Source organism: Oryctolagus cuniculus, chromosome 11 (genome assembly GCF_964237555.1).
Source record: "Oryctolagus cuniculus chromosome 11, mOryCun1.1, whole genome shotgun sequence".
Lineage (NCBI taxonomy): Eukaryota > Metazoa > Chordata > Mammalia > Lagomorpha > Leporidae > Oryctolagus > Oryctolagus cuniculus.
In genome coordinates, this window is record NC_091442.1 from 11471373 (window position 1) to 11497282 (window position 25910).

At 51.1% G+C, this 25910-nt stretch overlaps 1 protein-coding gene across 3 annotated transcripts in view; it reads right to left on the reverse strand.

Moving 5' to 3' along the window:
* Positions 1–25910, reverse strand: part of ARFGEF2 (ARF guanine nucleotide exchange factor 2) — a 115663-nt gene that overhangs the window by 70497 nt on the left and 19256 nt on the right. For 2 of the 3 annotated variants that reach the window (XM_051844942.2, XM_051844941.2), the window contains exons 3-8: positions 25074–25197; positions 16346–16492; positions 14122–14301; positions 13531–13765; positions 3682–3750; positions 653–804 (exon numbers count right to left, since the gene is read on the reverse strand). In XM_051844942.2, coding sequence (XP_051700902.1) covers positions 653–804; positions 3682–3750; positions 13531–13765; positions 14122–14301; positions 16346–16492; positions 25074–25197 — 907 coding nt within the window. The remainder of the gene's footprint in view (positions 1–652; positions 805–3681; positions 3751–13530; positions 13766–14121; positions 14302–16345; positions 16493–25073; positions 25198–25910) is intronic. The other variant, XM_051844943.2, reaches the window with a different exon arrangement.

The following is a 25910-nucleotide window of genomic DNA, read 5'->3' on the forward strand; positions in this document are numbered from 1 at the left end:
ACGGAGAAAGCAGGACCTGGGTGGATATTCAAGTCACACTAGTCCATGTTCTAAATGTTAATATATACAATTTTCAAGAGTAGAATAAAGCTATTTTACAAACATAATGTGGCAGACATACCCATGGGTCTGAAAGGATGTTCACAGTATACATCAAACTTCAATAGCAGGTTACAACACAGTATGTATACTGTTATTCCATTTAAGTGCAGAAAAATGTCAGAGGCAGAAACATCTAGAAGGATGTAAGTAAACGTTGCCACGGGTGATCCCTGGGTTTTGCGATCATGGAGGACCTTTTCCCAGACACTGACTTCTCAATACAGAGGAGGAACACAGACAGCTCTCTTTCCCTCTCTGGATTCTCCTGTTTTCCAATTACGAATGCATGTTGTTTTGAGAGAAGAAAATGGACGGAAATTTATGTTTAACCAAGTCTGGGTAAACAGCATTTAATAACAGTGTGATCCACGGCCCCCATCAGTGTATTCCAAAAGTGACCTGCTGAGACAGACCGCCAGGCCAGGACTGCACGCCCAAGGACTGAACAGGGCTTTCTCCTTTCAGTCACTTCTTTTCACAGGGATTCAGTTCCGCACTTCTAAAAAGGTTAAAACAGAAATGAGTCTGGACAGGATCACTACCAACGTACCAGGTTGTCTGCCGAGGACAAGGACTGCCTGTCATCTGCTATGCCGTTGGTCTGTGAGTCCTCATCAGCTCCAGGGGGACCGGCACTGTCCTGGCACTCCAGTTCGCCCAAGCTCCTCTCGTGTTCTGTCACACCGCGCTTTTCTGATGCTTCTGAAAATGTAAGTGCAAAAGCCATCACCCAGTGTGCGCATGCCCTGGGGGCGGCCTGACGCCAGAAAGAAAGCGCTCACACGACCCCCCAGCTGCTGCCACCGTCAGCCCACGACTGAACAACACCGGGAAAGGCATGGCCAAAGGGGTGCTTAAGTGTTCTGTGTCTCCTGGGGCCACAGCAACGCACAACCTGCTCCAGGGCCTTCATTCTGATTGCAATCCATGTCAACGGTGCCCCCAGAACTGTGCGCTGCTCCAGCCCTACGCACTCTGTCCAGTTTTGAAAAAGATTAGAAATCACTAAACATGTATAGATGTTTTTAAAAAGGATCATTATTATAGGAATTAAAGAAGAGCCAGTTATGATGAAAAACCTCAGTCACAGAGAAATATGTCAACCTGAGTTTCCTGGCAGCCACATGAAAATGGTAAAGAATTCTAAAAAGAATTACTTAGATTTCATCATTTAATAAAGGAAAGTATATTTGCTGGTTAGCAGAACAATGAAACGAAGTGGCAATTATTATGTGGATCTTTATAGACATAAAGAGCTTCAAAAATTTTAATGAGCACAATCTCTCTGGTAATTTTTTTTTTTTTTTTTTTTTTTGACAGAGTGGACAGTGAGAGAGAGAGACAGAGAGAAAGGTCTTCCTTTGCCGTTGGTTCACCCTCCAATGGCCGCCGCGGCCGGCGTGCTGTGGCCGGCGCACCATGCCGATCTGAAGTCAGGAGCCAGGTGCTTCTCCTGGTCTCCCATGGGGTGCAGGGCCCAAGCACCTGGGCCATCCTCCACTGCACTCCCGGGCCTCAGCAGAGAGCTGGCCTGGAAGAGGGGCAACTGGGACAGAATCCGGCGCCCCGACCGGGACTAGAACCCAGTGTGCCAGCGCCGCAGGCAGAGGATTAGCCTATTGAGCCGCGGTGCTGGCTTCTCTGTTAAGTTTTATAGAGCATTGTTCATTCAACAAATATGCATCAAGTGCCTACTATGTACTAGGCTCTATGATGGTGAACAAGACAAACTTTCACTAGGGGATAACGACTTGTACAGACTCTAGAAACAAATCTAAAGCTATGAAATAGAATTATTCCATTTTACACATATTTCTACAGGGAATAAAAAAAATAAAAATCTACAGTTTGTGGTACCCGAACTTGATGAAGCAATAGGGCTTAGACAAGTGGTTTTTGAATCACTTCAGTAAGAAATTATTTTTTTAAAGATTTATTTATTTATTTGAAAGTCAGAGTTACAGAGAGAGAAGAAAAGCAGAGATAAGTCTTCCATCTGCTGGTTCACTCCTTAATTGGCCGCAGTGGCTGAAGCTGTGCCAATCTGAAGCCAGTCACTTCCTCCAGGTCTCCCACGTGGGTGCAGGGGTCCAAGGACTTGGGCCATCTCCTTCTTCTTCTTTTTTTTTTTTTTGGACAGGCAGAGTGGACAGTGAGAGAGACAGAGAGATAGGTCTTCCTTTGCCGTTGGATCACTCCCCAATGGCTGCTGCGGCTGGTGCACTGCGGCTGGCGCAGCACGCTGATCCGAAGCCAGGAGCCAGGTGCTTCCTCCTGGTCTCCCATGTGGGTACAGGACTAGAACCAGCGCCCATATGGGATGCCAGCGCTGCAGACAGAGGATTAACTTACTGTGCCACAATACCAGCCCTGGCTGATGAATTTTTAGGGCCAGCCCTTGATGTGTTGAGGGGGTAGTGCACACAGCAGCAGGTGTCAGGTGCACAGGGAAGCTGTTCATTCTGTCAGACATCCTGCACAAATCTCTCAGTTTCATGTTATGGTTTCAGTGGAATTAAAATTGGATGGTTCAGAGTGACTATTAGATGTTTGTTGACTTGTTTGCGGCCCACAACTAGACTAGTCATTGTGTATTGAACACTTAGTTCCAGTGCCAAGAAACCATTAATTGGATGAAAAAAAGAAAGTTTTGTGAGCTGCAGCCAACATCTTTTTAAAATGAAAGAATAAAACAAGAGTATAAAGGCAGTGCATGATCTGACTGCATCACATACAGTAACATTAAGTACATAACTGCTAATTACTAATGTAAGTAAGGTTCAGAATGTTAATATAAAATGTGTTTCAGTTTTTTAGCGCACACATCTGTAGTGGGGCACAGTTTTAAAATTGATTTCTTGGGGCCGGCACTGTGGCATAGCGGTGTTGGCATCGCATATGGGTGCCGGTTCAAGTGATTGCTCCACTTCCGATCCAGCTCTCTGCTATGGCCTGGAAAAGCAGTAAAAGAAGGCCCAAGGCTGGCGCCGCGGCTCAATAGGCTAATCCTCTGCCTGCGGCGCCGGCACCCCGTGTTCTAGTCCTGGTTGGGGTGCCGGATTCTGTCCCGGTTGCTCCTCTTCCAGTCCAGCTCTCTACTGTGGCCTGGGAAAACAGTAGCAGATGGCCCAAGTGTTTGGGCCCCTGTACTCGCATGGGAGATCTGGAAGAAGCTGCTGACTCCTGGCTTCAGATCAACTCAGCTCCAGCTGTTGCGGCCATTTGGAGTGAACTTGCAGATGGAAGACCTTTCTCTCTGTTTCTCCCTCTGTCTCTAACTCTCAAATTAAAAAAAAAAAAAATTCACCAGCTGTGGACTAGACCTCAGGGCCCGGGAAAAATCTGGATGGGCATACAAGTGGCCCTCTGTTCCTTTGGACCACCCAGACCATGATCCCCAAAACTCAACCCAGATGACAAGAAAACACAAGTTCCTTTTGAACTCCTCGAGAAAGACGGGCAGACTGAGCAGCCTCAGTTTCCCCAAGTTTGCTGGGCAGTGAAGAGGGGACGTATTTGGCTGAAGACCGCTCTGAGGAATGAGGCAGGAGGAGCAGCTGGGCTGTCCTCAGCTCTTACCTTTGACAGCTGAGGCGACCACGTCTTCTAAGATGTCTTTCACCACCTCCTGGGCTCCGCTGTCAGTCCCTGAACACACAGGCCGGTAGCGGACACACGGGGCGTTTCCAGGGAAGACAAGGAAAGGAAGGAGGAGATTACAGCAGTGTTCCCTGGGGTCCTGCTCCCGGGTGGCCAGTGGACGACACCCTCACCATCTGCAAAACCTCAGGCAGCGCCTGCCCTGCTTTCAAGGGCCCTTGGGGGCCCACGAGAGCCCTCTGATTTGTACTCGCTTTCTCCCCAAGTTGCTTGGCCCAGGGCCGCCCCGCGATTCGTAACTTGGGGGGAGGAGCAGGATATTCTTTCTCCTGCTGTGGTTTCTGGCACCAACAGAAGATGGCGCCTCCTCAAGCGCCTTCGCCCTGGGAGCCACGGCGCCACGGTAAGCAATGTGCTCTCTACTGCCTCACTCCCCACAGGGTGAGCCCAGAACTCAGCCCAGGGTGTCTTGTAGGATATTTGGGGATGTGCTAAATTTTCAATGAGATTACTCTCTAAAACGCTAACTGCTGAAGTAGAAGAAGTCTAGCACTTATCATTATTTTTTGGAGGACTACTGGTTCTGGGGGGCCGGCTTTGTGGTTCAGCAGGTTAACCATTGACTGTAACACCAGCATCCCGTATGGACATGGGTTTGCATCCCAGTTGCTCCACTTCCAATTCAGCTCCCTGCTGATGGCCTGGGAAAGCAATGAAGGGATGGCCCAAGTACTTGGGCCCCTGTCACTCATGTGGGTAATCCTGAAGAAGCTCCTGGCTTTGGTCCAGCCCAGATCTGGCCATTGTGGCCATTTGAGGAGTGAACCAAAGGATGGAGGCTCGCTCTCTGTCTCTCCTTCTTTCTATGTAACCCTGCGTTTCAAATAAATAAATACATCCTTTTAAAAAAGTAACAGTAGTAACACCAGTTCTGGAAAACAGTATAAACAGCTCTTGACTAGGCTTTTGGATGCAAAACTACTTATGAAACATCACAGTGATCACCTTAAATAAAGCAACACAGCCCTGTAACTCTGCCTTAAATAGAACATTAAAGCCACAGTCCTGCAGCGCTCGTCTACAACGTCTTGGAGGGGCTCTAGGATTCTTTGTCTCCAGTGAGCACTTAGCACAGTGCAATGATCTCGAGGGCTAAGCAAACTATGCGGGAGATCACCCTGCCGTGTGCTTTTCTCACAGGGCAAACGGATTTGAACGGAAAATGGAAAACACCTCAGTTACCGTCACAGTCTCCTAAGCGCGTTTCTTCATCTAAAAGGGTGATTTAGGGGGCCGCCACTATGGCTGCAGGGTAAGCCGCTGCCTGCAGTGTCAGCATCCCATTTGGGAGCTGGTTCGAGATCAGGCTGCTCTACTTGCCATCCAGCTCCCTGCTAATGCTCCTGGGAAAGCAGTGGAAGATGGCCCAGGCGCTTGGGGCCCCCGCACAGACATGGGAGACCCGGAGGAAGCTCTGGACTCCTGGCTTTGGTCTGGCCCAGTCCTGGCCGCTCCAGCCATTTGGGGAGTGAGCCAGCAGATGAAAAATCAATCTCTCTCTTACTCTGCTTTTCAAGTAAACAAAAATAAATCTTTAAAAAAAGAAAGAAAGAAAGAAAGAAAGAAAGAAAGAAAGAAAGAAAGAAAGAAATCAATCAGGGGCTGGTATTGTGGCATAACAGGTTATAGCCCCAGCCTGTAAGGCCGGCATCCCATATGGGCACTGATTCAAGTCCTGGCTGCTCCACTTCTGATCCAGCTCCCTGTTAATGTGTCTAGGAAAGCAGTGGAGGATGGCCCAAGTCCTTGGGCCCCTACATCCGCATGGGAGACCCAGAAGAAGCTCCTGGCTTCAGATCAGCTCAGCTCAGCTTTTGTGGCCATTTGGGAAGCAAACCAACAATGGAAGACCTCTCCTTTCTCCACCTCTCCCTATAACTGTCTTTCAAATTAAATAAATCTTTTTTTTAAAAAAAAAGAATATTTCTTTATTTTATTTGAAAAGCAGAGGCAGAGAGAGAGAGAGAGAGAGAGAGAGAGAGGTCGGTCTTCCATCTGCTGGTTCACTCCCCAGATGGCCACAATGGTTGGAACTACACCTATCTGAAGCCAGGAGCCAGGAGCTTCTTCTGGGTCTCCCACATTGGGGGCAGGAGCCCAAGGACTTGGGCCATCTTCTGAGGCTTTCCCAGGCCATAGCAGAGAGCTGGATCGGAAGTGGAGAAGTGGGGATTTGACCGGTGCCCATATGGGATGCCGGCACTGCAGGAGGTGGCTTTACTCTCTACACCTCAGCGACAGCCCTAAATTTAAAAAAAAAAAAAAAAAAAAAAAAAATTCAGAGTGAAACATTCCCTGTGGAAGTGAACTCATCACAGTCATCAGCACGCTGGCCGAGTCTCCAGGCCCTGCCTCCACTGCCTGGTGTGGGATCTGAGTGATTCTGCCTCCACTGCCTGGTGTGGGATCCAAGCGATTCTACCTCCCCAGCCCTCAGGCCCCTCACTGGCACAGGAGGCTCTTGTGCAAGGGTCCTTTAAAACTGGAAAGATGAAATCCAAAGATGCTTATTTTAACGAAGTTTTGAAATCTGTGCAGTTTTATCATAGCACATCTTCCATGACCTTTTCAAAGATCTCTTGCAAAAATTTCTGCGACAAAACAAGTTTGTTTTTTTTGTTTTTTTTTGTTTTTTTTTAAGATTATTTATCTACTATTTCAGAAGTCACAGTTGGAGAGGGAGATGGAACTTGCATCTGCTGGTTCTCTCCCCAGATGGCTGCTATGGCTGCGACTGGACCAGGCTGAAGCCAGGAGCCAGGATCCCAGAGCTTCTTCCAGGCTCCCCATGTGGGTGGCAGGGGCCCAAGCACTTGGGCCATCCTCTGTCACTTTCCCCAGGCCATTAGTAGGGAGCTGGATGGGAAGTGGAGCACCTGAGAGAAAAGTCGGTACCCAAATGGGATGCTGGCATCGTAGGCTGCAGCTTTACCCATGATGCCACAACACTGGCCCTCAAATAAGCTTATATTCCATTTCCATAGCTTTCTTAAGTCCTCTCACACAGAGAAAACACTTAAGCCAGTGCCTGGAAAGAGTAAGTCGTTACAGGCCGAGGTTCCTGGGGCTGTGGTGCAGTGCGCACCTGTGTGAAGACATCTGCGCGGTGGTCCTAAGAGAAGCCTGCTCACTTCTGTCATGGCCTGGCCCTGGTTACTAAGCCCATAATGAAATCTCCCAACTAGCAACACAAAGTAGTTTCAGTTAGTCAAAACTGCCACTCTCTGTTGATCCTGAGAATAAGAAAATTTCTTCAGCAGGGGTTTCCCTCGTCGCAGCATCAGGACGCTGTTTCCTGCAGGGAGCACAAGGTACACCTCACTTTCCTTAACAGGCTCTCAGGACACAGGCTGCAACCACAACAGCACCTGTGCACAACCAAAACATTCTCAGGAAGAGATGGGGCAGGCCAGAAAGCCTGGATTCTCACGGAAGGCTCCTGTGGAGGGAGCTGCTGCAGCCCCCAAAAATCCCAGTGGGGCAGAAGCCGACTCCGCCCACAGCCTGGACAGCTGCTCCTGAGACTACAGCCAGAGCAGGGCTCAGGAGAGGCTGCAGAACCACTGACACGTCTGCTGTGCCGGAGTGCCACGCAGCTGTGCAAGTGCCAGCCGAGTCGCAGCACACACTTGAAAGGCGCAGCCAAGCACGTTTAGAAAACTCTGGTCCTGCTGCAGGGTCCCCAGACCCAACCAGTTTCATGGATTCTGTCTCCATGCAACATAAGACAGTCACCTAGAACAGGTCCAGAGAGAAGCCCCTGCTGCCCGGTTACCTAACTCAGGGCTTTCCTCCCTACTTGAGGGTCACTAACTTCCTGTTGGAAGGTACAGCGCCTACAGTTCCCAGCCCTCCTTGCAGAAAGAGGGGTCACACGATCAAGTTCCAGCTAATCAGGGATAAGGTAAGCTCCTGGCATGGCTGCAGCTTCCAGGAAGAAGCCTCGTTAGGAAAGGGAGTGACTGAGCTGTCAGGACTCCTTTGGACCCCACCCTCTTCCTCCTTCCTGCCTGGAACACAAGCAAAGGTGGCCCTGGGACGGAAGTCACACAACTAAGAGTAATTTGGAAAAACAGGAGCCTGAGACAAGGCCTTCCCAGGTGCCTGTCCAGTGGAGCAGGGACCACAGGAGATGGGGCAGATGAGGGGCGAGAAGCACTCCCCCATAATCCAATCAACACACTAAGTGCCTGGGCGTCTGGCACTGTCCAGGATTTGGAACACGTGGCTGTCTAAAACAAAGACCCTTATCTTCAGGGTGCTAATACCCTGGCTGGGATGATAAGTGAGTTAATCCTACTATACACTACAGGGCCAGGGACTAACAGTGAGGGAAGAGAGATCTGGAGCAGAGGGGGCGGATGTAAACACGTGGTGGTGACAAAAAGGTGTGACATGCTTGTCTCCCAGTAAAAGGTTTACTTGTGTCCAAAGCCCAAAGCACTCAGTCACACACAAGAATGCTAAAGGGAAAAACAAGAGAGCGAAGCTTTTTGTAGTCACATATAAGCCATGAACTGACACGGCTCTTTGACAAGAAAACATTGCCCTGTCGAGAAGAAACACATTAGGCTATCCCCAAATGCAATCCATTACACAGCGAATCAAAACACTGAGAACCAATGAGCTGAAAAGCCACTGCGCCTTACTCCCTGCGAGGCAGACTGTCAGGAGCAAGTCCGGAGGAGGAGTGCATTTTGTTATTTTTAACAAGTCTCAATCTGAAACTTCTCCTTCCTCTTTCTGTTAACAAAATAATCAAACTCCTGAAGCAGAGGATTTGGTGTCGCTAACATGGAAAACAGCCAGGCTCACTTCAGCCTACCATATAGTTCTACCGCATTCACATCGGATTATCATCTGAAACATATCCTATTTTGTAAAGAACCAACTCATTTTCAAGCTGAAATTAACTTTTAAAATAATAACAACACGGGGCTGGCATTGTGGTATAGCGTGTAAAGCCACCACCTGTAGTGCTGGAATCCCATATGGGCACCAGTTCAAGTCCCAGCTGTTCTACTTCCAATCCTGCCTGGAAAAGCAGCGGAGGATGGCCAAGTGCTTGGGCCCCTGCCGCCCATGTGGGAGACCCAGAAAAAGCTCTTGGCTGTTAGCTTTGACCTGGCCCAGTCTCAGATATTGCAGCCATTTGGGGAATGAACCAGTAGATAGAAGATCTCTCTGTAACTCTGCCTTTCAAATAAATAAAATAAATCTAAAACAAAACCAAAAACAAGGACACATACAGCCCTATGCAGCAGCCACTGTCCTGTAGCTCTCAGAAGCCTGTAAGTACTAGCTGTGTGCCTCTCTTACAGACAAGGAAACTGAGACTCAGCGTCATCCAACATTTTGCTTAAGATCACACAGCTGCTAAAAGATCTCGTCACGATCTGAACGCAGGCTGTGTGGTCAGGAGTTCTGAAATGGCTGAGAAGACAAATTCTGTTTTACAGAACTTAAAGGACTGGGTTGTTTCCTTTTCAAGAATGAGATGCAAAAAGGAAAATTATGCTAAGAAACCCATTAACACAGGCAATACCCCATATTACCTGTATACACATAAACATGCTAATGGCTAACGTTGGGAGTCAAAACGTCACTCTTAAGAAAACGAGGAAGTAACTGCTCAGAGGTGCAGTTTGTTTGGAGGGAGACAAAACGCGAGTGCTGCTGACCCGTGCGTGCAGCCACAGCGCACTGTACCTCTGGGACAGCGGAGCATGCGCAGGGAACCAGACCCCAGCAAAGCTGCTTTTCAAAAAACAGATAAGGAAGCAGGGAGACCAGGGGAGTGCAAAGGGCTCACCGTGTGGGGTCCTCTAGCGACGGCTGCCTGGCTGTGCCCGAAGTTGACACAAGCTAGTATGCTTCAGGCTCAAACACCTCATCTCCTTAGCTCACAAAAAAACCCGCTAGGGAGAGAAACGCCCCTCCTGTCTGTCCTGAGTCCTTTCCACCGACAAACTGCCAAGGGAGGCTGCGGGAGGTGCCTACTTAATTGAGCAGGAAAACAGATGTCAAGTGCTGCGTCAGCAAGCAGGGCACCTGGCCCAGCGGGCGTCTGGTGAGCTCAGGTGGCTCCACAGGGTGCTCTCTCCAGGACGCAGTCTGCACGTGTGGGCACAGAGGCGCTGGAGCACGGCTGCCCCCGGCAGCACCGCTCATCTGCCTCTTGGGTTGTCTTCCTCTTTGGCTTCCGGGGCTGCTCTCTCTTCTGAAGGATACATTCTTCCGTTACAGCCAAGCCTAGGTGGCTCCTTGTCATTCTTTTTTTTTTTTTTTTTTTTTTTTTTTTTGACAGGCAGAGTTAGACAGTGAGAGAGAGAGAGAGAGAAAGGTCTTCCTTTTTCCGTTGGTTCACCCCCCAAGTGGCCACTATGGCTGGTGCGTTGCGGCCGGCGCACTGCACTGATCCAGAGCCAGGAGCCAGGTCCTTCCTCCTGGTCTCCCATGCGGGTGCAGGACCTGGGCCATCCTCCACGGCCATCCCGGGCCACAGCAGAGAGCTGGACTGGAAGAGGAGCAACTGGGACACTGGGACAGAATCCGGTGCCCCAACCGGGACTAGAACCCGGGGTGCTGGTGCCGCAGGTGGAGGATTAGCCTAGTGAGCCGTGGCGCCAGCCTTTTTTTTTTTTTAAGATTCTATTTATTTATTTGAGAGGCAGAACTACAGACCAAGAGGGAGAGACAGAAAGAAAGGTCTTTCATCCACTGGTTCACTCCCCAAATGGCCACAATGGCCACTGCTGGGCCAATCCAAAGCCAGGAGCCATGCGCTTCCTCAGGTCTTCCTCACAGGTGCAGGGGCCCAAGCACTTGGGCCATCTTCCTTTTTTTTTTTTTTTTTTCGGACAGGCAGAGTGGACAGTGAGAGAGAGAGAGACAGAGAGAAAGGTCTTCCTTTGCTGTTGGTTCACCCCCCAATGGCCGTCGTGGCCGGTGCACCGCGCTGATCCGAAGGCAGGAGCCAGGTGCTTCTCCTGGTTTCCCATGGGGTGCAGGGTCCAAGCACTTGGGCCATCCTCCACTGCACTCCCGGGCCACAGCAGAGAGTTGGCCTGGAAGAGGGGCAACCGGGACAGAATCCGGCGCCCCAACTGGGACTAGAACCTGGTGTGCCGGCACCGCAGGCAGAGGATTAGCCAAGTGAGCTGCGGCGCCGGCCGGGCCATCTTCTACTGCTTTCCCAGGCCATAGTAGAGAGCTGGATCGGAAGTGGAGCAGCCAGGAAATGAACCAGCAGTCGCATGGGATGCCCGCACCACCCCATCTATTTTGTATTTATATATTTGAGAGGCTGAGAGACAGAGAGCTCCTGTCTGCTGGTTCACTATCCAAATGCCCACAACAGCTGGGCAGGGCCAGGCCGAAGCCAGGAGCCAGAACCAGGAACTCAGTGCCGTCTTCCACCTGGTGGCAGGGCCCCAACTACTGAAGCCATCGCCACTGTCTTCCCTGGGCCCACCACAGCAGGGAGCCAGAGGCAGGCAGGGACGCCGGCACTCCCACACGGGACACCGTCAGGCCAGACACTGTCCCACCCACTCTTCTCTAAAGGGAATGGCATGCCGTTCAGAGTCACTGTTTGCAGGTTTGCAGTTTGATTCTTGCATGGTCAGGGATAAGCCTCCAGAGGTGCATCAAGTGTTGGAAATAAAATTCACAGCAATATACCAACTATAAATCATTCTTTTATTAGTGTGGAACTTCAAGTTACTGTGCTTCTAAAAAACTATACTTAGAGATCATGTTTTTTCCCTCTATTTGTTCAAAAAATGTGTTGCTTGCTGGAAATGCACTTCCAGGCGCTAGGAATACAGGATGAACCGGAAAACCTAGGGCTCAGACCAGGACCAAAACTACCTGTGTAATTTTGGGCACTGATAACCAACAGGTGGGGCCGGCATTGTGGTGCAGCAGGTTAAGCCACCGCCTGCAACGTTGGCATCCCAATATGAGCACCGGTTTGAGTCCCAGCTGCTTCACATACAACACAGCTCCCTACTAATGGCCTGGCAAAGCAGAGGAGCATGGCCCAAGTGCTTGGGTCCCTGAACCCTGTTGGGAGACCCGGAAGAAGCTCCTGGCTCCTGGCTTCAGATTGGCCCAGCTCAGGCCATTGTGGCCACTTGGGGGATGAACCAGTGCATGGAAGACTTTTCTCTGTGTCTCTCCCTTTCTTTCTGTAGCTCAGCCTCTCAAATAAATAAATCTTTAAAAAGGAGTCTCGAAAGCTATGGGTTTCACTCTGAATGGGGCAGAATGGGGAAACACCAGAGTGGTTTGAGCAGGGGAGGAGCATGACATAATTCATGCTTTTAAGAGATCACTTTGGCTGCTGTACAGGAAATGGGCTAGAACAGAAGCGCTTACATGCAGTTCAGAGAGACTTGCTTTCCTAACTGCACAGCTTTGCCCACTACCGTGTGCTTAAATATTAATGTTTATTGGTGCCCACAGCTTGATAAGGGTTGCAGTGAAAACCTGGTCCTTGCCCTGGAGTCACGCAGGCAAAGATGAGGGCAGATGAGCAAGCAGGTCAGCAGTTTCTGCACACCCTCCTGAGGACGCAGCCAGCAGGAGCAAGGACACGCCACCCACTTGCCCCGACTCTCATGGGACCGAGCACATGGCCACAACGCCTGCACCTGTGACACAGGCACGTCTTGGTGGGGTGAGCACATTGCCTCTCTTGCTCTCGCCAAGGCACACGTGATTCAGGTGAGTGAGCACAGGGCCACCTGTGCCCGCTCAGAGACACACGCGTCCCTGGGTGGCAGCTTTCTCTATGTCCTGTCCTGGAGTAAACAGATATAGACAGCATTCCCTCTAACTACACTCGGTCTGTTCCAAGGCACGCCAAACAGGGCAAAAGCTGCTCCGATGCGTGCACTCGCACACAGAATTGACTCTGAACAGGAGTCGCCGGCAGGAACGTGAGCGAGGCAGCGATGAGGACAACCATGATGGCAGCTCGGACAACCAGCGTGAGTGAAGGGTTACCTATCACCCTTACAATCTGGCCCTCTGACTCTGCCTTTAAATAAATAAATAAACCTATTTTTTTTTTAAAGAATTAAATTAATTAAATTATTGAACCTCGGGAAGTGCAAATTCCAGAAAAATAAGAATTTAAGATCTGGTTTATACAGATTGCTCAGGAAGAGGGGCAAACATTCAGAAATAATCTCACTGTCATGAAAGCACCCACGATCTCAGACAATTTCTTTGTACTTCAAAACTATAATCGGGTGTGGGACATTCTTTGCTTTAAAAATAGTGATATACTTGGTCACCAGAAGAAGAAAACAAAACCATCTGTCTCCCTACCCACCCACCTTCTGATTCCCCCACAGATGTCTGAGTGGCTCCCAGCTGTCAGGTACTGGACAAAAAATTGATAGACGAGACCCCGTCCTCCTGTGCACAGGTAAGACTGACACTGTGTGGCCGATGACCAAAGCGAGTGCCCCAAGCTGAGCCCCTGACACTGAGGCCAACCTGAGGGCACAGATTACACGCCACAGATTACAGGGCTAGATACACGCCAGGCACCACTTAGTGGACGCCCAGGGCAGAGCCCAGGACAGCAGATGCCGTGCCTTGCTGCTGGTGCTCTGTAAGAAAAGCAGAAGGGAGGACAAGGGGAAAGCCCAGGAGCAGCCAAGCACCCCCGGGCCTCCCTGAGACGTTACCAGACACCTCCTTCACTTGTCCCCAAGCCATAGGCCCAGTGGCTCTCACCGCGGACTCCAGTACCTGAGAGTGACGAGCCTCTGTCTCTGGGTGCGTCTCCGTTTTCCGAGCTCACTCTCCCAGGACCGCCCCTGGCGTGTTCACCGTTGGTTAAGTCTGCTCTTTCAGGAGTAGTCGGTTTGCTTTGTGCCTGATTCTGCTTCCAACGACTGAACTTTGGGGACCCTGCTGCAGCCTGGATCACGGGGGACTGGGGTTTCGACTGGATCGGTTTTTCCAATTCTCTAGCCTCCTGCAACTAAAAGGCAACAAGGAAGGGATTCAACCTAAATAGTCCCAGCACTTTGGCAAAGAAAAAAAAAAAACATGCCAGCCTATTGTTTAAAAAAATTCCAACCAAAGGATAAAATTTTAAAAAGGAAGGCAATTCCTTTGAGAAACTCAAAGAAAATTCCAAACACAAATGCTTAAAACACATGCCTGATGCTGCCTCTGCTTTTAAAGTAAGAACAAAGCACAGCACCGAGAATGCGCAGGCAGAAGGGTTAACTCGGAAGTGCTAGCAAATCTTCTCAGGGCACCAGGGCCACACATCACAGAGCTCAGGGCCGAGACAGCGTCCTGACCCCGGCGGCCGGAAGTGCCGCCACTCACCACTTGGTTTTCCATGCGGGTGAAGATGACGTTCAGCATCTGGGTGAGGGTGGCCTTGGCGGTGGTTTGATTGATGAGATTTTTGCTGGCCAGATAGATATTGTAGCACGTCCGCACCGTTTGCAGGATGGTGCCCTCATGAATTTCGATGTGTGGGGAAGTCACTGCCGTCAGAAGGGCCTAAAACAGAAACCAGAAACCTTCACCTCCATAAACACCCTCCTCCCTCCGCCCCTCCCCTAGCCAGACTCTCCTGGGGGGTTTGGTTTTGTCCTGCAAACCAAACTGGAGGACTGGTCCCAACAGCCAACTTCCTATCGCTCCATGTTTAAAAACAATTACTAAACTCCACAAAACCCAAATCATTTGAAGTAAGTGATGTTGAATTAGGCTTCCCACTGGCTCGTTTTGTAAAAAGCCAAGCTTCCAAATATTAACACTACTGAAAACCCTACAACGAAAGAACGCTTCTCTCAGGAGGGAGCGGGCTGCAGCTCGATCGCTTCCACAGCGACCAGAGAACGCACACGCTACGGCTGCTCCTTCCAGTGCCCTGGCGGGGCTTCGGGAGCGCTTAGGAAAGGCGCAGCTGTGGCAGGTGTTTGGGCTCCTGGTTAAGGAGTCGGCAGCCATGGGTCAGGACTTGTGGCCACCACCTGCCGTGCCTGAATCCCCTGCAGGAACGCCAGTTAGAGCTTCGCATCCCACAGCAGACGATGGTTCCAGGGCTTGGGCCCCTGCCACTACGCGAGAGACCCAGAGGGAGTCTGTGGCTCCTAGCTTCAGTTTGAGCCAGCCCAGATGAACCAGTGGATGGGAGAACTCTCTCTCTCTGGAAACTGAGCCCCTTATAGTGCCTTGAACATAGATACTAAACGTCATCAGGCCCAGTCTCCCAGCCTCCCTCCCTGAGCTGGAAATGTCCTTGCTCTGCTTTTTTGATAGCAAATCAACCACTTGACTAACTCACTAAACTGAGGGAGTGCACATGGGCCCTACCAGGTCCCAGTCCCTGGACCCTGAGGTTATTTGCTTCCACACCTGGTGTCTCCAGGGCTTTCTTCTCGGGGGGAATTCTAGGTCCAGGCAGAAGGTACCAACCCTCTTCATGTAAACCCCAGACTGACAAAAACCCACTGTTCACCATGAAAATTCCTTAAAAAAAAAAAAAAAAAAAAGAAAAAAGAACCTGGCCTCTCATCCCAATTCCAGCCTCTAAGCTTCACCCCACCTCCCAGGGAGCCCGGGAATTAGGCAACAGCTGCCCAGCTCCTTGCTCTGCGCATGGCAATAAACGCCTGCTTTCTTCTACCATCCCGCGATTGGCCTTCTGTGCACTGGGCAAGTGGGCCAGTTCTAAGGAGTGCACTTGTTTTCTATTTCACTATCACTTTGCCTGTCAAGGACATGAAAAATTAAAAAATAAATACCATCCCCCAACAACAGCAACAAAGTAACAACAGCAGCTGCTGACACACATCAAAACCTCTGAATCTGGTCCTCAGGTCTGGCTCCTGACTCTGGCTTCCTGCTAATGCACACCCTGGGAGACACAGGTGACAGCTCAAGTACTTGGGTCCCTGCCACCCACGTGGGGGACCTGGACTGAGCTCCCTGACTCCTGACTCGGGCCCCTCTGTTGAAGGCATTTGGGGGGTGAAACTAATAGATGAGATCTCTCTGTGCTTATTTCTCTCTCTCAAATAAAAAAATATAAAAAATTTTAACAAAGGAAAAAGACAGGTGCAGCTAACACATGGAGTCATCCCTCATAGAGCTAACATATTCAGAACAAGGCCACACCCATCCTGTTGCTGCTGACAAGCAGATGGTCCCATCCTTTGCCAAGCCATTCCTGCAGCAACAGGGCACAAGGAAGTGGAATGGGGGGCATCCATGAAGACCTCCTGGTGAGTGACAGGCCAGGAACCCAGAATTCCAAGGGGGGAAACCAGAGAGTTTCAAGTCCATTTAATTCACAGGCAATTGACATTGTTATTAGTGGAACTGTTGACTCTGAAAACACACCTGGTTCTATTCTTCTTGTCTCCGTCTACACTAATAAATTCTGACACTTAACCAAAGATCTAAGTGAGGCTTCACTTGTCCTGTCCCAGCCCAGCGCCACCTGGGACACGCACACATGGTAAATCAGAACTCTACATTCCCAAAGGGGGCCGACTTTCTAATTTAAAAGCCAGACCAAGGGAACAAGCAGAAATACCTTAATTATTTGTAACTGAACCCCTTCGTCAGTCTGAGGGCCCTGGAAACAATTGCAAATGGTTTCAACGATCCTGTCGATCAGCCGCTTCCCTGGGGCTCCGCTGTCGGGGGCATTGCCGGTGATGTGCCCATATGCGATGAGTTTCTAGACACAGAGAGAACACAGATGAGATGTTTCTGCCTGGCCAGGGTGGAGGCCGCCCACAGAAGCAACAGAAAGGCAGTCAGCACAGCCTTTAACTTCCTGCTCCTACAGCTGCCCCTGCTCTCGGGAGCCAGGCAGGCACAGCCAGCCCGTGGGAGCGCCTTCCGTCCGGTCTCCTGATGGCAAAAGCTCCCTGTGATGCTAATGCAATGTCTGATAAAAAAAAAAGCAGGGTCCAGAACACTGCCAGTAGACAATGGTTTGTGCAAAAGCATGAGGGATTAAAAACCATCCATGCCAGACAGAAAGTGACCAGGGATTGTCCAGAGCCCAGGGGGAGGTAGTTAGAGGGACAAGGATGGTGACCAGAAATGTGTTCAGTGCTTCATTCCACGGTGATTACAAACTACTCTAAAATTAGATTGTAGCGATGGCTGCACAAGTGTCACTATTGTACAAATCATGGAATCTACTTAAGGTACTGGTGAACTGGGCAAGTAGTGAGCCCAGTGATTAAGACCCAGGTTAAATGTCCACATCCCACACCACAGTACCTAGGTTCAAACCCTGGCTCCAATTCCTAACTCTAGCTTCTTGCTAGTGCACACCCTGGGACACAATGGTGACAGCTCAGCTGAGTGGGCTCCTGCTACCAACCCACACGAGAGACCTGGACTGAGGTCCCAGCTTCGGACTCCGGCTTGGCCGGTCCTGGCCGTTCTGCAATGGTACCCGGGAGCAGAGTGGGTAAAAACACTGCGCACCTCTCAAGTAAATTTTAAAAGTAAAATACATGTATGCTAATTTGAAAATATCATAAGTATACTTTTTAAATGTAAATATTCAAATACTTAAACTAATGACAACATGCTTTACTCGAGGAGAGAACTGAGCAGCGTGGGCAGGAACTTTATGGCAAGTTCATGTCTTCATTCTGTTGTGTTTTTTTTGTTTTTTTTGTTTTTTTTTTGACAGGCAGAGTGGACAGTGAGAGAGAGAGACAGAGAGAAAGGTCTTCCTTTGCCGTTGGTTCACCCTCCAATGGCCGCCGCGGCCGGCGCGCTGCGGCTGGCGCACCGCGCTGATCCGTTCGCAGGAGCCAGGTACTTATCCTAGTCTCCCATGGGGTGCAGGGCCCAAGCACTTGGGCCATCCCCCACTGCACCTCCTGGCCATAGCAGAGAGCTGGCCTGGAAGAGGGGCAGCTGGGACAGAAACCGGCGCCCCAACCAGGACTAGAACCCGGTGTGCTGGCACCGCAAGGCGGAGGATTAGCCTAGTGAGCCGCGGTGCCGGCCTTCATTCTGTTTTAAAAAAACTTTAAAAAAAAAAATTTGTTCGGGGGGGGGGGGGGGGATATGTTCCCATCTGTTGGTTCACTCCCCAAATGCCAGTAAAGGTCAAGACTGAATCTGGCTGAAACCAGGAGCTGGAACTCAATCCAGGTCTCCCACACGGGAGACCCCATCACCCGAGGATCACGTGCTGCCTCCTAGGGTGTGTGTCAGTCAAGAAGCTGAAATTGACAGCTGGACCCAGGAACTGAACCCAGGCACTGCGACATGGGATGCTGGGGTCTCAATCAGCATCTTAACCACTGGGCCAATACACATCCTTCATTCTTTCTTTCTTAAATATTTATTTATTTGAAAGGCAGAGCTATAGAGAGGCAGAGGCAGAGGCAGAGGCAGGGAGAGAGAGGTCTTCCATCCTCTGGTCCACTCCCCAGATGGCTGCAATGGCTGGAGCTGGGCCAATCCGAAGCCAGAAGCCAGCTTCTTTCAGGCCTCCCTCATGGGTGTAGGGTACCAAGGACTTGGGCCATCCTCCACTGCTTTCCCAGGCCGTAGCAGAGCTGGACTGGAAGAGAAGTAGCCAGGTCTTGAACCAGTGCCCACACCCATATGGGATGCTGGCACTGCAGGCAGCAGCTTTACCCACTATGCCATAGCACTGGCCCCTTCATTCTTTTTCTTTTTTTTTTTTTTTCCATTCTTTTTCAGTGTTGAGTCATATCAGTATATTTTCTATTCCAAAAATAATAACTGCATTCCATACCCCTGTTTCAAACTGCGTCACCCACATGGCTGGAGGGCTGCTTAGCCGTGACCTGTCAGGTGGCTGCTTGCACCACCTCACCTGCGACCTGGATTTCAGCGTGGAGAAAGGAGAGCGGAAGGAGCCTCAAAGGTCAAGATGTTTTCCAAGCGCAGCTCAGCTCCAGAAGTACCTGAGAGTTCATCACAATTACAGACTCCTGCACCACTACCCAGACCCGCTGAAGCAGAGCACCAGCAGCAGAGCCCAGGAGTCAGGGTTTGGCTCCCGGCTCTCCGGGCCATGTGGATGGCAGCCCGAAAGCCACGTGAGCTTAAGGCACTCTGCTTCAGGCGGGCTGGCAAGCACCAGCAAAGCGCCAGGCAGTGCTCTATCTCGGGAAGCTCGGGCTGCGACGTTCTCGCCTCTGCCCGTAAGCAGCACACCGGAGCTCCTGAGGCTTCCTGCTGCGGTGGGAAGACGACCGGCCACCCCGCAGAGGCCCAGCACTGCAGTTTCTCAACACTCTTCCCCATCCTTAGCTACAAAAGCACAGCCATTCAGTAAGCAGAAAGAAAAACAGATCAAGACAGAGAGGCTGAGAGCAGAAACATGATACTGCTGACCAAGCGCTTGAGAGCAGAAGCAAGGTGTGCACACCGTGCAGCTCACGTCCAGCTCCGGGGACCTCCAGACGGGGAGCAAGTCCAGGTGCCTCCCCCACCCCTCCCCCAGCTGCTGCGGATGCAGCTCTCAGAGAGGCAGCCCGGCTGCTTGCTTCCCCTCACTCCTGACGGACTCAGGCTGGGTTACAAGGGACGCTCAACCAACTTCTAAGACGTGAATGCTGAAAGCAAGCTCCTGGGGGCACTAAGACTGTGCGCGAGGTGCGGGCCTCCCACATCAGAGCGCCTGGCCTCAAAGCCCATTTCCGGCCCCTGACCCCAGCTTGCTGCCAATGCAGATGCTGGAAGGTGGCAGTAACTGGGTCCCTGTCACCCCCATGGGAGACCCGGAGGAGTTTCCAGCTCCTGACTTTGGCCCAGCCCAGTTCTAGTGGCTGGGACATTTTGGGGGTGAACCAGAGGAGGGGAGCACTCTGTCTCTCTGCCTTTCAAACAAACAACATAAGAAAAATAAAAGCAAGCTCCAACATTGAAGCTACAAGGCCAAGACAGAGACGAACGGCTGGGAGTTTAAGTGAAGCATGAGAAAGGACGGCTCCTCTGCAGGGCCCACGAAGGGCACACCCGCTCCGTGAGCAGCAGGCTCCCAGGCTATCTCCCTCCCACCCGAGGTGAGGGGGCCAGGAAGACAGCAGAGCTCCGTGCCCTGGGGGGCTTCCTGGCTCTGCTTGCTCACCCTTCCCTGTGCCAGGCACCGTCCTGGGTGCTGGCGATAAAATGGCAAGTGACATGGACACGATTCTGCTTCTCATAGTTTCTCTTCTCAGGGTGGGGGGTGGGGGTAGGAGTGGGGAGTGGGAGGCCACAATAAAGCCAGAAACCCCTAAGGGATCCTTGAGGGACTTGTAAGGTTTGCAGGCTCTCTTCCAATCCCCATCTCCCACAGCTTCCCGTTCCCGCCTGTCTTTTTGCTGATGCAATGAGAGGGTGGGGGACAGGGCAGAGCCTGTGGGCAGCTGGCCCACTAACGCGTGACCCCAGGGGATTACGCAGGAGTGTTCTGGCACGGAGAGGAAGATGAGGAAACACAGCACTCCAACAGGCCTTCCTAGCTCTGTTGTACAGCCCTGCTCACTGCACTCCGTGTGTACGTGCCTCTCAGAGGGCTAGGGAAAAGACACCGTCACGTAGAACAGGGCGCACCAGTCAAGAGGGACGTACCGGGTCTGCACGTGGCAACCCAGCCGACCTTAGAAACACTGCTGAATGTCAGAAGGAAGCTGCACAGAGATACTATGTCTTTAAAAAGGGAAAAGATAAAATTACACACCTAAACCAGCGACTGGGTCTGGGGCCAGTAGCTCAAGTAGTTCTTTGCAGTTTTAAAAACATTTTAACGGGGCCAGTGCTGTGACAGCAGGTAAAGCTACCGCCTGCAGCGCCGGCATCCTGTATGGGCGCCGGTTCAAGGCCCAGCTGCTCCACTTCCAATCCAACTCCCTGCTAATGTACCTGGGAAAAGCAGCAGAAGAGGGCCCAAGCATGGGCCCCTGCACTCACATGGGAGACCGGAAGCAGCTCCGGGCTCCTGGCTTTGGGTTGGCCTAGCTCTGGCCACTGCGGCCACTTGGGGAGTGAGCCAGCAGATGGAAGAACTCTTTCTCTCTGTAGCTCTGCTTTTCAAATAAATAAATAAATCTCTAAAAAGAAAGTTTTACCAGGGCCTGTCATTACAGCACCGCAGATTAAGCCACAGCTCGTGACGCGGGCATCTCGATGAGAGCTGGTTCAGGTACCAGCTGCCCCGTTTTCAAACCAGCTTCCTGCTAATGCACCTGGGGCATCAACAGAAGATAGCCCAAGTATTTGGGCCCCAGTCACCCACGTGGGAGACCCAGATGGAGTTTCTGGCTCCTGGCTTCGCTGGCCCAGCCCCGGCCGTTGTGGCCATTTGGGGAACGAACCAGCAGATGGACGATCTCTCTCTCTTTTAACTCTGCCTTTCAGATAAACAAAAAAACCCTCACAGTCATGTACAACTCATATAATTACAAATTAACTTTTAAATGTGTGCTAAAAATCCAGTTTCCTAGTAATAAATACAGTGGATGCCTGTGGTATGGACAGGGCTGGTCAAATGGCTTCCCCCAGCCTTCACTGGGAAGCAGGAAGAACACACTGGAGTTACTTCTATCTTCTATCTTGCTCTTTTAAAGTTCTATTTTTGTGTTTTATAATGTATGTACTTTAATAACACTGGTACATATATATAATTTTAAATGAAAATTATTAATATATTGGGAGGATATACTCAAAGAAATTTTTTAAAATCACTGATTCTGTGTTGAAAAATCTGAAAACCACTCACTAGGAGCCAGTGTTGTGACACAGTGGGTAAAGCCACAGCCTGCAATGCCGGCTTCCCATATTGGAGCACTGGTTTGAATCCTGGCTGCTCCACTTCCAATCTAGCTCCCTGCTAATGCAAGCAGCGTTAGCTGGGAAGGCGGTGGAGGATGTCCCAAGTGCTTGGGCCCCTGCCACTCACGTGGGAGACCCAGATGGAGCTCCAGGCTCCAGGCTCTGGCCTGGCCCAGCCTTGGTTGTTGTGTCCATTTGGGGAGTGAATCAGCAGATGGAAGATCTTTCTCTCCCTTTCTCTCTGTCACTCTGCCGTTCAATTAACTAAATCGTTAAGAAAAAAAAACAAAGAAAAGAAAACCACTTATTAGCTCAGAGAAGGAGATGTGAACCCTCCCGCCAGAGCCAGCCCTGTGCTCCCCTGATCAAGGGGAGCTGCAGCTTCTCTCAGTGGGGAAAAGGAAGCGGAGCCAACGGTGTTCAGGGCAAACCAAGCCCCACTGAAGCACTGTGCCCGCATCTCTTCCCCAAGCTCAAGCAATGACAGAGCACCATCACACGTCTGCGGCTGGCTTCAATTCTTGCAAAACTGGGCTCTATCCCTAGATGCGGGCCCTCTGTTTCCAAGACAGAAGCTTCCTCACCAGCTCTGGGAAAGCCAGTCCATCAGGCTTAGCCGGGCAGCAACCAAGGGGCAGCTTTTCCAACAGTCCAGGGAGCACCGAATCACTTCCTAATGTCGTAAGGACATACTTTGTATTTTGTATGCTCAATGAAGAAGTCCTGGAGCCTATTAAATTCCACAGAACTTCTTCTAAAAAAGATAAGAACTTGGGCCATTAGCCAAGACTCGCCGCAGGCTGTCGTAAAAGCAGGACGCCAGTGTTTCCATCTGAAGCCCACTCACACACACGGCTCCAGCTAAGGACTGGTTCGTGAGGCAAGGGGCCTGAACTGCCGGGTCACGGCTGAGAGCAGGGGCCGCTGACTTCCTTCCATAACAGCAGGGACTTAACACTTGGGCGCTGGGAGTGACATGGTCTCTACCACAACTCCTCAACTCCACTGCGGCTGCAGGAAGCAGCCACAGGTACCACATAAGTGAACGGCCCATTTGCTGCCATAGACTCGGTGACTACGTGTCCCCGGATGCATACGCTGAAGCTCTAGCCCCAAGGTGATGACATCAGGGCTCTGGGAGACAATCAGGCCTAGATGAAGTCATGAGGGCAGGGTCCTCAGGATGGGATCAGTGTCCCATAAAGGGAGACCAGAGCTCGCTCGCTCGCTCGCTCACTCTCTCTGGTAAGTGAGGACACAGCGGAATGCAGCCGTCAGTAAGCCACAAAGAGGACTCTGTTCCTGGACTCCCCAGCCTGCAGAAGTGAGAAATAAATGTCTGCTGTTTAAGCCCCCAGTCCACAGTATTCTACATTAGCAGCGCAAGCAGACTAAGACAGCTGTGTCCCAATCAAACTCTATTTAGAACTGAGTAAGAATATAGATGTCGGGTGAGAAAGTCCTTGAGCCCCACCCCGTTTCAATGCTTCTTGGCGGTGGGACTTTGGACCAGTGTCTATGCTTAGTTCCCTCAACTCTAAAATGAGGAGGAAAGCAAGCAGCTCTCTGTTACGTGGAGGAAACACCCGGACAGGGTTCACCCCAGGCTAACAGCCAGCCAGCGTTCCCAGCCCCAGCTCCCAAACCAACCCCAACACGGGAGGAAACAACTCAAATTCAGCTTGGGCCAGACTTCCTCAGAAGACATTCACAGCGACAACTATTTCAGGAGAGGAGGATTTGCTCCTAGCATTCAAGAACGGTGGCACACTGCACGTCTCACGTGGGACAATCTGCAGGGAATTATCTTGAATGAGAAAATGGGTTTTCAATTAGAAGAGCTGCTCCTGTGAAAAAACTCCTCAACTGTCAGCTACACGTATCAAAGAAGAGAGGGGAGAGCCAGTGCTAGACGGGACGGCCGCCTCGCAGGCGTGCCTCGGCAGGCACACCCATCAGCCACCAGGCTCCTTCTGAAGACCACAGGGGTTCAGACACGTTTCCAGCAGAGCCCCCTAAGCGCTGTCATGGAGAACCTAGTCACCACGCCAGGTCTGCAGAACACTGGCAAACTGTGCTTCTCTTCAACACATTTTTAACATTTACTGAACTCTTCTCACTGTTATGAGTTCCCCACTGAGGTCAAGAATAAGGTCCTTTAAGGTAATCAGACATCTCAGCGGGGCCAGAGCCGTGGTGTAGCGGGTAAAGTTGCCGCCTGCAGTGCTGGCATCCATATGGGTGCCGGTTTGAGTCCCGGCTGCTCCAATTCCGATACAGCTCTCTGCTGTGGCCTTGGAAAGCAGTAGAGGATGGCCCAAGTCCTTGGGCCCCTGCACCCACATGAGAGGACTAGAAGTAGCTCCTGGCTCCTGGCTCCAGATCAGCACAGCTCCAGCCGTTACCACCAACTGGGGAGTGAACCAGCAGATGGAAGACTTCTCTTTCTCTCTGCCTCTCCTCTTTCTAACTCTTTCAAATAAATAAATAAATCTTGAAAGAAGGGAAGGGAAGGGAAGGGAAGGGAAGGGAAGGGAAGGGAAGGGAAGGGAAGGGAAGGGGAGGGGAGGGGAGGGGCGGGGAGGGGCGGGGCGGGGCGGGGCGGGGCGGGGCAGGGGAGGAAGGAAGAAAGAAATGTCAGGAATAGGTCTTGAGAAAAAAAATATTGGACCAGGAATGAAGAGACCCAAGTCATAAGAGCAGGCATTCAGCCTAGCAATTAGGGTGCCTATGTCCCACATCAGGGAATCTGGGTTCAATTGCCAGCTCTGGTTCCTCACTCCAGCTTCCTACTCATGGAAATCCTTGGAGGCAGTGATGATGGCTCAAGTAACTGGGTGCCTGCCACCCATGTGGGAAACCTAGATTATGTTCCCAGCTCCTGGCTGCAGCCCCAGCCTAGCCCAGGCTGTTGTGGCCATTTGGGGAGTGAACCAGCAGATGGGAGCTCTGTCTCTAGGCTTTTTTTGTTTAATTTTGATTAATTAATTAAAAATCTACTGCCCCAGTATTTGGGCCCCTGACACCGTTGTGGGAGCCCTGGGTGGAGTTGCAGGCGACTGCCTTTGATCTGGCCCGGACCTGGCTGTTATAGTCCCTTGGTGAATGAAGCAGTAGACGGAGGATCTTTCTCTGCCTCTCCCTGTCCCTCTGATGCTCTCCCTTTCAAATAAATCAATCTCTAAAAGACAAAGCTAATGCTTTTTGTGCCCATGTAAACCAAATACTCCAATTAATGCTGAAAGTTTCATTTAGAAAAACATGTATATGTGGATCAATGAGTAAGATATTACCAGGGAAACAAATTCTTGTTTCAGTAAGGAGCTTAGCCCCTGCTCCGCCCTGCCTCAGGAGACCAAGCCAAGGGCTGGCTGAACTGCTCCTCTCACCATGGCCGCCGCGTGCATTCTGAGTGCCTGGCAGTCACCAGCATGGCTCTGCGTGAAGGCCACCTGGGGCTGGGACAGAATCCTTTACGCCAAGTTTGAACGCAGTACCTGCAAGCAGTCGAGGGATGTGCTGACCACCCGGGGGGACTTGGACTGGCAAGCCAGCTCGAACGGAAGGAAATACTTGTCAGCTTCAATGAAGTTAGCCTTTGGTGGTGCAGCAGCGCCGAGCCTAGGAAAAAGCAGGAGAGGGCTGAGGGAGGGAAAGGAAAAAAAGAGGCTGCTTTTCCTACACCCGACTCTAACTCACCTTCCCAATGGCAACCATTTAATTAAACAGCAGGCAAACCGCACCTCCCGGCCAGACGGCTCCAAGCTGGAGAAAGCCGTGAGGGCGCCACACAGAGAGTTCCCTGCTCAGTGGGCTGAAGGCTGGCGCCAGCCGTGCCACAGCTTCAGTTCTAAAACGTCATGACCCCTTCCTGACGGCACAGCTCTCAAGTGAGATGGGACAACCCCTTCTACTTCACCTTGACCCAGGATTTGGCTCCTGGAGAGCCAAACACACAGACATTTAAACCCCAAAGTCTCACATTCACAGTTAACGTTTTAGTTAATGGTTGAAAGATGGAGGGTAGAGATTGACATGGTTATGGCATTTGGGAGACAGGCCCAGAGACAGGTCTTTAGGTCCCTGGGGTGCATCCTTGAAGGCAGCTCTCATGAAAGGGCTGGGTACATGAGGAGAGAGTGCTCCTGTCTCTCCATGCGACCCTCACCCCACACGCGTTCTGCCTCCCACCACCTCTGTCAGAGGCCAGACCAATGAGGCCACCAGATCTTAGACTGTGAACCCCCACAACTATGAGCCAAAACAAACCTGATTCTTTACCAGGCAGCTCCTCTCAAGTATTCTATCTAAGAAAAGCTGGCTAACACTCCTTC